This window comes from Peromyscus leucopus, chromosome 6, assembly GCF_004664715.2.
Source record: "Peromyscus leucopus breed LL Stock chromosome 6, UCI_PerLeu_2.1, whole genome shotgun sequence".
Taxonomy (NCBI): domain Eukaryota; kingdom Metazoa; phylum Chordata; class Mammalia; order Rodentia; family Cricetidae; genus Peromyscus; species Peromyscus leucopus.
In genome coordinates this window covers 69,967,636-69,981,561 of record NC_051068.1, presented here as the reverse complement: position 1 = coordinate 69,981,561, position 13,926 = coordinate 69,967,636, and the positions used below count along the sequence as shown (strand labels likewise).

General features: G+C 38.0%; 1 protein-coding gene across 3 annotated transcripts in view; it reads right to left on the bottom strand.

Annotated features, from left to right (window-relative positions):
• Nucleotides 1–457: 457 nt before the first annotated feature.
• The window catches only part of Hormad1 (HORMA domain containing 1), a 29,698-nt gene continuing 16,229 nt past the window's right edge, over nt 458–13,926 (bottom strand). The window contains exons 10-15 of one of the 3 annotated variants that reach the window (XM_037206897.1): nt 11,027–11,274; nt 9,967–10,033; nt 9,812–9,888; nt 8,411–8,494; nt 5,217–5,288; nt 458–1,049 (exon numbers count right to left, since the gene is read on the bottom strand). In XM_037206897.1, the coding sequence (XP_037062792.1) occupies nt 969–1,049; nt 5,217–5,288; nt 8,411–8,494; nt 9,812–9,888; nt 9,967–10,033; nt 11,027–11,274 (629 nt within the window). In that variant the 3' untranslated portion in view covers nt 458–968. The remainder of the gene's footprint in view (nt 1,050–5,216; nt 5,289–8,410; nt 8,495–9,811; nt 9,889–9,966; nt 10,034–11,026; nt 11,275–13,926) is intronic. The other 2 variants (XM_028856265.2, XM_037206898.1) reach the window with 2 other exon arrangements.

Here is a 13,926-nt window from a genome sequence, read left to right as displayed (position 1 = left end):
CCCCATGTCTTAACTCTGACTCTAGAAAAAACCTGATCTGACCAGTTTGTGGACGTTATCCGGTTTACACTGAACGGATGGGTACATTCCTACCATTACACACACATACACACACACACACACACACACACACACACACACACACACACACACACAATATCCTATGGGGCACTTTGATAATCCTGTGGCTACTGTGCATTTTGGAATATGGCTGCTGAAACTACAAGACACAAACAGATCAAGTTTTAGGTCTTCCTTTGCTTCAGAAAATGGCAAGGCTGTAACTAGGTCCCAGGTCTCTCATCAAAGAAGTCGCTCATGCTACCACTCAAAAGTTCTAAGTGTGTTCAACTCTTGCAAGGTAATGCTTACCTAAATTCTCTCAAAATTAGTAGCTAAACACTTTGTGCTAATTAAATAAAAATTAGAAGTTAAGAAAGAGCCTGCATACTAAGTATCTTAATCATGCTAGTAAAATGCCAGTCTTTTATTAGCCATTGCTTTCAGTCATATTTTTGCCCTAAATACATGTTTAAAAGTTGAATGTTGTATATTATGTTAATAACACACTATATCAAAACATCAAACATTATTTTAATAACACCAATTAAATGGTACAGTTTTAACATATATAAAAAGAGAATCCTTACAAAATTTTAATGTTAGAATAAACATTTCAGAAATGGTTCTAGAGAGCCTTAAAAGTTAATACATATTTTTAAAAAGCTTTAAAATGGAAGGCAGATTGTATTCAGTGGATAATGAGCAGAATTAATGGTGACATTTATACTTTGGTTTAGCCAAAAGTTCCCTTGGATTTAGCTCAGGTAAACACAATATAATACCTAAAACATTGATTAGTGTGAGCCACAAAATAATTTTCAGAGGTACAGAAAGCACACCTTCAAATAATAATACATTTCAGTTTAAATGTTGAGAACTACAAATCTGCATAAGAAAAATAATTTTTAGGTCTGTTCCTTTGGTTCACTAACTCTCTTTCTTTTTGTCACTGACTCTTGACTAGAAGATTCCAAGAGATGAAGGACCTGTCAAAAGAAAACAACTACTTAGAGACTTTCCAGTTTAATTTTCTTTCCTTCCTTCTTTCTTTTTTTCCCTTTTTCCCTCCAAGACAGGGTTTCTCTGTGTAGCCCTGGCTGTCATGGAACTCTCTCTGTAGCCCAGGCTGGCCTCGAACTCAAGAGCTCGGCCTGCCTTCAGAGTGCTGGAATTACAGGCATGTGCCACCACCGCCCTGTTCTTATTTTTGAGAGTCTCCCATGGTCCAGGATTGCTTCCTACCCACTATGTAGCAGAGGTTGGTTTGAACTTCTTATCTCTCATGATATACTCAGTGCTGGGATCACAGTGATGTGCTCCTACATATGGGTTGATGTGGTGCGGAAGGTCTGACACAGGGCTCCATGCATGCCAAGCAAGCTCTCTACTAACTGAGCTACATCTCCAGCCCAGCATAGGTATTTTCTACTAAAATAGGATACCCAGGGTATTTTTAAAGTAGAGTACAATTTATTATTGACATATAACTTACCTATGAATAGCTGCTAAAAGCATATACTCACAAAAGGTAAGATACTCATTTGAGTTGTTGAAGATAGAAGGAAAAATAATTATAACATTGTATCTTTGAAATAGTAAAAAAAAAATTGGAGAAATGAGAAGGGAATAAAGATTTTAATCATAATAGGAAAATATTTTACTTTGGGACCATGTACGATTTAAATCACATTTTAAGGCAGACAGGGCAGCTCATACCTATAACTGCAGCAACTGGTAGGCAAAGGCAGGAAGATCACAAATCTAAGACCAGCCTCAGCTACATGATCTCACTTAACCCCCGCCCCCCATCAAGTCTTGATAAAAATTAGACATTCAGTGAACCCATTTTCTTGACTTCTTTTTCTTTTGCAGTGCTGAAGATGAAAATCTAAACCCTCACAAATGAAAGGTTAAGTACAATATCCTTAGCTTCAGAGTGTAAGTTTGAATAAACGAAAGAATGAATTAGAGAACTAACAAAATTTCTTTATTGAACTATCATTTTCCGGAAAAGTTAAAGTATAATGACAAATTGGATTGTGGTTCCTAAGAAAGCATCAAGTATCAAGGTTTAAAACATTGAGAAAAATTAAGACTGGAGATATGGCTTAGTGGTTAAGAGGATGCTCCTCCAGGACCTAAGTTCCATTCCAGCACCCCTGTCAGGTGGCTCACAACCACCTGTAACTCCAGGTACAGGACATCTGGTTTCTTTGGCACCAGCACTTATGTGCATTTATCTATGCAGAGACACAAACACATAAACATCCTTTTATTTTATTTTATTTTATTTTATTTGTGAGACAGGGTTTCTCTACATAGCTCTGGCTATCCTGGAATTCACTATGCAGACCAGGTTGACCTTGAACCCACAGAGATCCACCTGCCTCTGCCTCCTGAATGCTGGAATTAAAGGCATGTGCCACTATGTCCAGCTATCCTTATTTATTTATTTATTTTTTCTTTTTTGAGACAGGGTCTACTATATAGCCCTCACTGAAATGGAACTTGCTATATAAACCAGCCTGGCCTGAGACTCGATATATAAACTGGCCTGGCCTCAAACTCAAGAGTTCTTCTTCTGCCTCCTGAGTGCTGGGAGTGAATAAAGGCATGGACCACTATGCCTGGCCAAACATACACACATACATATATGTTTTACAAAAAATAAATCTTTGGGAGGCTAGAGAGATGTTCAGTGGTTAAGAGCATTTCAGTTCCCAGCACCCACATGGCTCATACCATCCATAACTTCCATTCCAGGGAATTCAACACCCTCTTCTGACTTCCAGAAGCACCAGGCATGCATGCAGTGCATATATATACATGGAGGCAAATATACCACATATCTTTTTTTTTTTTTTTTGGTTTTTCAAGACATAGTTTCTCTGTGTAACAACCCTGGCTGTTCTGGAACTCCTTTGTAGACCAGGAGACGAGGGTGGCCTTGAACTCACTGAGATCCACCTGCCTCTGCCTCCCTTAAAGGTGTGCACCACCACGCCATACAAATCTTCTTCAATAATGGAGAAATGAAAGAAACCTAACATCTTTAGTGGGGTGTCAAGTTATTCTATTCTTTTTCACTGGGTAGCCCAGAGCATGGAACTCACTCTGAAATCTAAACTGGCCTCAAACTCATGGTCATCCTGATTTATCTTCTCAACTGCTGAGAAATTCAGGAGTATGTCACTTCATCCTGCTCCATTCATTCCCTTCTGAAATGATGTATATTAAAAATACTGACTGGCAGGGTGCATTGGCTGGTTTTGTGTGTCAACTTGACACAAATAGAGTCATGAGAGAGGAAGGAGCCTCAGTTGATGCCTCTATGAGATTCAGCTGTAAAGCATTTTCTCAATTAGTGATCAATGTGGGAGGGCCCAGCATGCTGTGGATGGTGCCATCCCTGTGTTGGTGGTTCTATAAGAAAGCAGGCAGAGCAAGCTAGGGGAAGCAAACCAGTAAGTAGCACTTCTCCATGATCTCTGCATCAGTTCCTGCCTCAAAGATCCTGCCCTGTTTGAGCTCCTGATCTGACTTCTTTGATGGTAAACAATGCTAAGTGTAAGACAAAATAAACCCTTTCCTCCTCAACTTGCTTTTTGGTCATGGTATTTCATTGCAGCAACAGAAACCCTATGACAAGGGATGTAGACAAATGATTCAGTGGTTAAGAGCACAGGATGCACTTCTAGGGGACCCTGGTTTGATTTCTAGCACCCACAACTGTCTGTAACTCCAGTTCCAGGAGATCTGATGCCCTCTTCAGGCCTCCATGGGTACTTCATGTATGTAGTATATAGCCATATACTCAGATGAAGTACTCATATATATAAAGTTTAAAAAAAAAAAGAACACTAACTGGGGCAGGGGTATGCTGGTGAAATGACTCAGTAGGTAAAGGTACTTGCCACTAAGCATGATGACCTAAGTCTGATCCCTGGAACCCTCATGGTAGAAGAAGGAAACCAACTTTGGCACGTTAGTTGTACTCTGACCTCCACATGGGTACTGTGGGAAGTGAATGCACATACATATACACATGCATACCTACATATGCAGAATGAATGAATGCATAACTAAATGTAATAAAACCTTTTTTGTTTTGTTTTTAAATATCAGTTAGGGATGTAGCTCAGTCAGTAGAATGCTTGCCCAACATGCAGGAAGCTCTGGGTTCTATCCCCATCACTGCATAAACTGGGTGCGGTGGTGCATACCTGTAGCCCCATCACTCAGGAGAAGGAAGGAGGACTAGTAGTTCAATGTCATACTAGGCCTCCTGGGGAGTTCAAGGACAACCTGGGCTACACAGACCTGTGTCTAAATCGAAAGAACATTAATTAACCCTTATATAATTTAGATTCTCTTTTAAACATTTCAAACAGTTTTAAGACTTCAGGTGTCTAAATTCTTTTTGTTCTTGGAAATCAAATTCAATGCCTCACAAATACTACACAAGCACTCTACTCCTAACATCCCAGTCCTTCAGTTGTCTAATTTTAACTAGTAATATTCAAACCTTAGTTAAAATATAAATATTTTTAAAAAGGACAAATGTATTATCTGATTCAGCAAAATAAGTTTCCAAAAATAAAACAACTACAGAGTTTAGGTAAGTAGTTTCCTTTCTCCTGAGATACTATATTTTCAAGGAACATGTGGATATGGCAACTTGGTTATTTCTTAGTTTTGATCTCCCAAAAGCTCTGTTCAATTATGTAGCCCAAAAGTCATGAATATTCTTAGGTCATTGTATCATTCTACTTATATTTTTCCAGATACAGATTTTTATTTTATAAATTTCTTTAATAACTGAATTGCTCATGGAATGGACAGGAGCTACTTACATTCAGAAAACATTTTATTTGTTTGAGGCAGTGTCTCACACTATAGCTCAAACCGGATTGGAACTTACTATATAGGCCATGTTGAACTTCAATTGTTGGTAATCCTCCTTATTTAGTCTCCCAAGAACTAGGATTACAGGAAAGATCTACCATACCCAGCAGCCTCAGATATTTGAACAAGTTTTGAGTATCAGAGCTTTGAAGTATGTTCAGGAATACCAAATCTGTTATCTTAATCTATAGTCATGACATTCGGATATCTGCCATTTTATTCAATCCATACACTATCATTAGACTTACTGTTTTCCCAGGCTGACGAAGACTTCTCTTTCGATTTTCTTTAGAAGTTTGTACTTGATTTCCATTTACCTCCCAAAGATAGAAAAATTACTATTTCATTATTTCTCAAAGAACAGTTAATTTTTTTCAGCCTTATGCACTGACACATGATATGTAAGATGCTGCATGGTTTTTCTATTTTAAGTGTACAGTTCAATAATTTTAAGAGTATTCATAGTTGTATAATTTACTAATATAGTCAGTATTAGAACATTTTCTCACTCTGGAAGCACTATAGAAGGCCCATCTTCAGCTATCAGTCTCCTATCCTTTAATCTCCTGCCATTCCTAATACTTTGTTTCAATAGCTTTCCAAATTCTGACTTTTTTGTTTGTTTTTCAGAGTAGGTTGGTTTTTTTTATGTAGTCCTGGCTATCCTAAAACTTTAAGAGATTTGCCTGCCTCTGCCTCCCTAGTACTGGAACTAAAGACGTGTCATTTTGTCCAGCCTCCAATTCTGACTTACTTTTTGTTTGAGACAATGTTTCTCTGTGAAATTTATGACTGTCATATGAACAGAATCATGGTATGTGGCCTCTGTGGTTGACTTCTTTCAATTAGTTGTTGCATGTATATTGATGTTTTGTTCCTTTTATGGCTGAATAATTCTGTCGTGTGGCTATAACTATTTATCCAATCTGTTGATGGACATTATTTTTTTCTACTTGACAATAGTGAGTAATGTCATATGCATAATTATTAAAATAAATGTTGGAAAGTAAAAAATTGTTAACATTACTTTGCTTAAAAAAGACATACACTTCTTGTTTTACAGTATTTAACAGTATTTTTTCAAAAAAATTTTGGATACTGTGTCTTACTATGTAGACACAAATTTGCCATGTAGCCCAGGCTGGCTGAAAATTTACAATCTTCTTGTCTCTGCCTCCTGAGTGCTGAGATTATAGGTGTCTGGTACCATACCTGATACATCTTTTTTTATGCTTGAAATTGCCCTTTCAGCAGGAGGCATGGCTCAGTATCTTGCATATGTGAGGCCCTGGATTCTCAACACTGCTAAATCCTTTTGCCTTCCTGCCTTCCTGCCTTCCTTCCTTCCTGCCTTCCTTCCTTCCTTTCTCCCTTTCTTCGTTTCTTCCTTATTTTGGTTTTTTGAGACAGGGTTTCTCTGTGTAACAGCCCTTGGCTGTCCTAGAACTCTGTAGACCAGGCTGGCCTTGAACTAATAGAGATCTGTCTCTTCCTGCTGAGTGCTGGGATTAAAAACAAGGGCCACCACTACTGCCCAACTTCTGACTATCTTCTTATATCCTAGTAAAAGATAGTCATCCTAACTTGAAGCTGGCTAGAAAGAATGTTTTGTTGCTGGAAGTAATAATTCTTGATATCTCTAATTTCTGAGCCCTTCCCCTCCACAGAGTTTTCCCCTGTAGCTCATGCTGGCCTGCAATGTGCCAAGTAGCCCAGGGTGGCCTCAAACTCACAGCTATCTTCTACATGCCCCTTCTCAAGTGCTGGGATAACAAGTGTGCACCACCACACCCAGCTTACATTTCTTTGTTTCTTGCTTCCATCAGCATACTAGCTTCAATATTGCCTTCCACTAGTTCTAACTTCCTACTGAGAATGTGGGGAAGAAAAAGACACATAAACAAGGTAGCATAATTACTGCGACTCTGGGAGATGTTTTACAATCAGCTCTATGGGAGAACTCCTGAGGCATTTGTTGATTTCCATGCTGTGAATATTCCTAATGTCCAATTTCAAACTGCCATTATGATGTCACTGAACAAGATGTTAGGAAGCTATGTTCTAGCATAGAACTAAATCTTTGAGAGTAACTTAAATGTCTAAAATAAAATATGAGCTAGGCATGGAGGATGCAGCTATAGTCACTGTGCACTAAAGGCAGAAACAGGAGGAGCAGGAATTTAAGGTCATCCTCAGCTACACAGTGAGTTCAACACCAGTTTGGGTGTCCTGAGACCTTGTCTTGAAAAATCAAATCAAATCTAAACTTCTATTTAGTAAAATTAGTTATGAAAACTAAAACTGATTTCTTAATATGTTTTATGCAAGATATCTACAAAGATCAATCTGTAATGTAATCAATTTTGTAAATAATCAATTTACAAAATAGAACATGGGAACTCTCTGGTATTCTAGAATACTTTCCTTAAGAGTTTAGATAATATTTCTCAGAACTATTTTCAGATTCTTCATGCTGATGTATTTGATTCAAATTTCTATTCTTTGCTTTGCACCTCCATGTAAGCCATTAAGACTTCTATAATGACCTTATATCATTGTTCTATTTCTCTCTCTTTCATCTATCTATTCCTCTATCTACCATCTATCCATCCATCCATCTAAATATGTGTGTGTGTGTGTGTGTGTGTGTCCATCTGTGTGTGTGTCCCTGGCACCTAGTGTGTACCTGACACACAATAAACAGCTACTTAAGAAATACTTGAGAATATGGGGCTGATAGGATGGATCAGCTGTTAAGAGCACTGGCTGCTCTTTCAGAGTACTCGAGTTCAATTCTCAGCACCCACAGGGCGGTTCACACCTATCTGTAACTTCAGTTCCAGAGGATCTGACACTCTCACATGGACAGAAATGCAGGCAAAGTACCAAGGCACATAAAATAAAAATAAATCATGAAAAAAAGAAACACCAGAAAATAGCCAGAAGTGGTGGTGAATGCATTTAAGATCAGCACCCAGGAGACAGAGGTAGGCAGATCTCTGAGATCCAGCCTGGCATACATAGTGAGTTCCAGGACAGCCTATGTGCCTGCATGTTTGTGAGTGAGTGAGTGTGTGTGTGTGTGTGTGTGTGTGTGTGTGTGTGTGTGTGAGAGAGAGAGAGAGAGAGAGAGAGAGAGAGAGAGAGAGAGAGAGTAGATAGATAAAGAGATAGACAGAGAGACCCTGTCTTAAAAACAAACCAAAACCAAAACAAACAAACAGAAAAATACAGAAGCTGGGTGGCAGTGGCACAGGCCTTTATAATCTCAGCACTGAGGAGGCAGAGCCAGGTGGATCTCTGTGAGTTCGAGGCCAGCCTGGTCTACAGAGAGAGCTCCAGGACAGGCACCAAAACTACATGGAGAAACCCTGTCTGGAAAAAAAAAACACCCAAAAATACAGAAACATAAATTCACACATGAAGATGGAATTATATTTACCATTTTACTCTGAAAGATTTTCCCACTTCTTGTTTTGCTTTCAGACACATCAAGTTCAGATGTTTTACTGACTAACTGTTCAACCTAGAAAACATATTTCACAAAACAATATAACATACCATAATAAGTGGGATCCAAAATATTAATCATACAAAGTTTAGTATCTTGTGCTAAATAGTGGCTCATACTTTTTTTTTTAGACAGGGTTTCTCTGTGTATCCCTGGCTGTCCCCAAACTCACAGAGATCTGCCTGCCTCTGCCTCCTGAGTGCTGAGATTAAAGGCGTGCGACACCACTGACTTGCATAGCTCACACTTCTAGTCACAAACACTCAAGAGGCAGAAAGAAGATTGCCATAAATTTGAGGCCAGCTTAGTCTAGTGAGTTCCAGGCTAGCTAAGGTTACTTACTAGGACCATCTCTCAATCCCTCAAACAAACAAAAAAAAATGTGTAAGATTTTATCTAGTTCTGAAATTCTTAGAGTCTATGAACATTAATTTTATTTTGTATTTATTTATTGGGGAAAGAAGCATGTACACCTCAGTACACATGTTAGAGATCAGAAGACATCTTGAAGGAATTGGCTTTTTTCCCTCCATCACGTGGGTTTTGGGAATCAGAGGTTATCAGATTTGGTAGCAATTCCCTTTATCTTCTGAGCCATCTCATCAGCCATCATAAGGTATATTATTAAATAAATTCACAGTGATATACTAAAAAACCTTCTTAATAATTTTATATAATAAACACCTACTTTTATTCTATAACACAAAAGATAAGAAAACCTGAGCAATAATGAAATAAGCATATAAGCAATCATCTTTTAAAAAATTAAAGCAGGGGCTGCATGGCTCAATGGTAAAGAACACTGGCTGCTCTTACAGAAGACAAGGGATCCTAACACCTCCATGGTGGTCCATAACTGGCTTTAACTCCAGTCCCAGGGGATCTGATGTCCTCGTCTAGCCTCCATGGGCACTAGACATTGATATAGTATACATAAAATATATATAAGCAAAATATCCATGCACATAAAATAATTTAAGGCCAGATGTGATAGTTCACATCTATAATCCCAACACTCAAGAAGCAGAGGTAGGAACATGGCTGCAAGTTTGCGGCCAGTGTGGCCTACATAGTGAGTTCTAGGCCAACTAGAGCTATATTGTAAGACCCTATCTCTTTCTCCCCCTCCCTATTTTTTTTAAAAACAGGGTTTCTCTGTGTAACAGTCTTGGCTGTCCTGGAATTTCCTCTGTAGACCAGGCTGGCCTTGAATTCACAGAGATCCACCAGAAAGGCATGTGTGCCACCAGCACCAAGAATCTGTCTCAAACAAACAGGTAAAATAAAACAAGACAAAACAAAATAAAATTGAAAGCCAGATGGAGTTTATACCTGACAATGAGAAATTGAAGGACTTGGGCTTTTTTTGAACTGCATAATTTCTTCTTCCTTATAATCTAAAGTTGGTTCTGTTAAAAAAAAAAAATAAAGTTAAAATGGTATAAAATTGAATTGGTAGTTAATAAACATTTTTGTTAGCTTCTTACCTTTAATTTCAGAAGCTCCCAAGTTTTCTTTCTGTTCATCCATTTTAGTTTTAATGTCGAAATTATTCTATATAAATATGAAGACAAATTGAACACATTTTAAGAATAAATGAAAACATTAGATATGAATATTAATAAACACATTTGCTTTATGTAACGGTTAACTACAACTATCTTAAGTTTGCTAGGAATACAAATGATGCTACAATTACTACCACAAGGCAACTTTGTTTTTTAATTAATTAATTAACTAATTTTTGAGACAGAATTCACCTGTGTAACAGCCCTGTCTATCCTGGAACTCGCTTTGTAGACCAGGCTGGCCTCAAACTCACAGAGATCTGTATACCTTTGTCTCCTGAGTGCTGAGATTTAACGGTGTGCACTACCATGCTAAACTTATTTATGTATTTTGAGACAGAGTATCACTGACTGAACCTGGAGCTGAGTGTTTTAGACAGCAAGTTCCTAGAATCCTGCTTCTAGTCCCAACCCTCCCAGTGCAAGGGTTACAGATTTGCACAATGATATGCAGCTTTTACATGGGTTCTAGGAAACTGATCATACACATCTTTATGCTTGTGCAGCAAGAACTTTATCTCTCATCCTGAGACTCAAATATTTTAAAGAATGCTACAAAATTCCTAGCTGGCATGGTGGTTCACACCTGCAATCTCAACATTTAGGAGGTGGAGGCAGGAGGATTAGAAGTTCAAGGGCAGCCTCAGTTACACAGCAAGTTAACAGCTAGCCTGAACCCTGTCTTTTAAAAACAAAAGCCTGTGAGATAGTGCAGCAGACAAAGTGCTCAAGGAATAGGCCTAGCAATCAGAATTTGATCTCCTGTATAACCAGCCATTTGTTCCTGTCTCAGAATGAAGTTCTACAGAATGAAGATTTTTTTTTTTTTTTTTTTTTTTTTTTTTTTTTTTTTTTAAGTTTTTTCTTCTACAGAATGAAGATTTTACTACAGTATTTATAGAAACATTAAATTCTATCAAAGTCCTCAAAGTTAAAGTTTGCTACTATTACACTTTATAATTAAATATGTTCCACTTACATGACTGTCATCTTCTACATCATCTTTGTCCATTATGATTTTTCGAAATGGTATTTTTGATTGTTTTGGTGTTAATATGGTTGAATCAATATTTTCCATTCGTTCTTTCTCAGTGGTCACTTTTAATCTGAAGGTGTGAAAAGGTGTCGGGACTTCTCCCACATTTAAGTATGTAGGGTCCCCATCAAATATTACTCCTTCACAATCACCATCCTTAAAACCTGGAGGTTGGTAATCTGGGGGTGTAACTACAAAAAAGGAAGTATAAACTGAAAAAATTGAAATAGTCATATAGAAACACAACAAGATTAAATTCAGACAGAAAAACCTAAGCTAAAAATGTAGAGATGCAACTCCTATATCAAAGTCCTCATTTTTTTTTTTTTTTTTTTTGAGACAGGGTTTCTCTGTGTAGTTTTGGTGCCTGTCCTGGATCTCACTCTGCAGACCAGGCTGGCCTCGAACTCACAGAGAGCCCCTGGCTCTGCTTTCCAAGTGCTGGGATTAAAGGCGTGTGCCACCACCACCTGGCCCAAGTCTTTAAGGGTAACATTTTTCTTGACTGGCTATTTGACTGTGAGCAAATTATTTATCATTCTTGGTTTATTTTCTTTGTCAAATGGAGAAAATAACAATACCTACCCACAAGAGATCGCTGTGGATATAAAATAGTAAAGTGTAAAATGTTCAGAACTGAATAGGCACATAGCAAGTAATTGTTAAAAGGTGTTACTTGTTGTTGCCTTATGTGCTAAAAAATATCATGCATGTAATAAAAAGAATGCCTTGTGTTTACATAGAAAATATATTATACATGTAACAGTAATATTTCATGTTTGCATACTTTCTATGCACTATATATCCTTAAACATCCTTGAAAAATTCAGGGAGATCATGCCTTGCTCTGCTTTTTTCAGTACTTGCAAGTGCAAGGGGCTGGTCAGTAACAAGAGCATTGCTGCAGCCCCTCTGTGATTTTAACAGTTCATATAGTATTTTTTTATATAGATGCAACATAATTTACTTACTCAAGTCTCCAAGGAAGATATTCTATTTGTTTACACTTCATTCCTATTTTAACCACTGTTATAATAAAAATTCTTATAAATACATAATCTTGAATAATTGTGCAAGCAAGTCTCAAAATATTTTTCTAGGTATATCATTTATAAGTTAAAATATTAAATTTTGGAGTGAGAGATATGGCTTCATGGTAGAATGCTTGACTAGCATGCATAAGACCTTAAGTTCAAGCCCCAGTACCATAAAACCAAAACCTTTTTTTTCCAGTTATGAAGTGTTTATTCATTATGTATACCTGAAAGAAACACTGCATATTTATTTTTCTGTTATCTACAAAAATTATGATAATATGATATAGTTTTAAAATTAAAACACAACCAGATTAGAAATGAAGCACAGACGACTAAATCTTTACAAAGCTGTCTGTAAGAACATAGGTGGTGCTGGTGCGTGCCTTTAATTTCAGCACTCAGGAGGATCCCTGTGAGTTTGAGGTCACTCTGGTCTATATAGAGAGTGAGTACTGCCTGGGCTACACAAAGAGACCCTGTCTCAAACTTGGCAGTTTAAGCCCATGGTAAACATTTCAGGGGATGTTGGTAAAATAGGGCCACAGAGGAAGTGTCAGCAAACATGAGAAAGCAAATCTGCCTATAACTTTATAGACAGGCCATTCAAACTATTCAGCCACATATCCACAGATAAGCCCAACTACTCCAGAAATAGGAATAATTCCCTGAAACATCTGTTCAGCTGGCTTCTACATTATGGTAATAATCCATTGTATGGTTAACAAGCTCAGGTGTTCCAGCATGACTAACGGAGAGGAGAACAAAACAAGGGTGGCTGATACTTACTACTTTAGAATGTGGTAGCTCCAGTGTCACACTGAATGTAGCCTGGCTGACTTGCCCAGCTCTTTAATGCAATGTTGAAAACCAACATTAAAAAAAATTTTTTATTTAACTTTATGTGCACTGGTGTTTTGCCATGGGTGTTAGGTCCCCTGGAACTGGAGTTACAGACAGTTGTGAGCTGTGATGTGGGTGCTGGGAATTGAATCCAGGTCCTCTGGAAGAGCAAGTGGTGCTCTTAGCCACTGAGCCATCTCTTCAGCTCCCCTCAAAAGCCAACATTTTTAAAAATACTGACAAAAAGTCTTCTGAAAATTTTGCTAGGGGATAGGGCTTTAGCTCAGTGGTAGAGCACTTGCCTAGCAAGTGCAAGGCCCTGGGTTCAGTCCTCAGCTCCGGGGAAAAAAGAAAAAAAGAAAATTTTGCTCCTATGTGCATTCGCTCAAGAAAGTTTAAGAGCACATATTTTCTCAATTGTGGGTTCACAAGTTTTATCAATCTGGTAAATAAAAAGTAGCATTTTACTATTCCATTTCTTTAATTATGAGTAAGTTGCATTTCCTATAGATGTTCTTATCACTAGAGAAATGAATTTTTAAAAAAGATTTATTTTATGTATATGAGTGCCCTAACCAACTTTAAGCCAGAAGAGGGCATCAGATCCCACTATAGATGGTTGTAAGCCATCACATGGTTGCTGGGAATTGAACTTAGGACCTCTGGAAGAACAGCCAATGCTCTTAACTACTGAACCATCTCTCCAGCCCAGAGAAAAGCATTTTAAATCCTACTTTTGCCAGAGATCCACCTTCCTCTGCCTCCCAGATGCTGGGAGATGTGTGCCGCCACCACCCAGCAACAATTTTTTTTTTTTGGTTTTTCGAGGCAGGGTTTCTCTGTATAGCTTTGCGCCTTTCCTGGAACACGATTTGTAGACCAGGCTAGCCTCGAACTCAGAGATCCGCCTGCCTCTGCCTCCCGAGTGCTGGGATTAAAGGTGTGCGCCCCCCCTGCCCGGCTTAC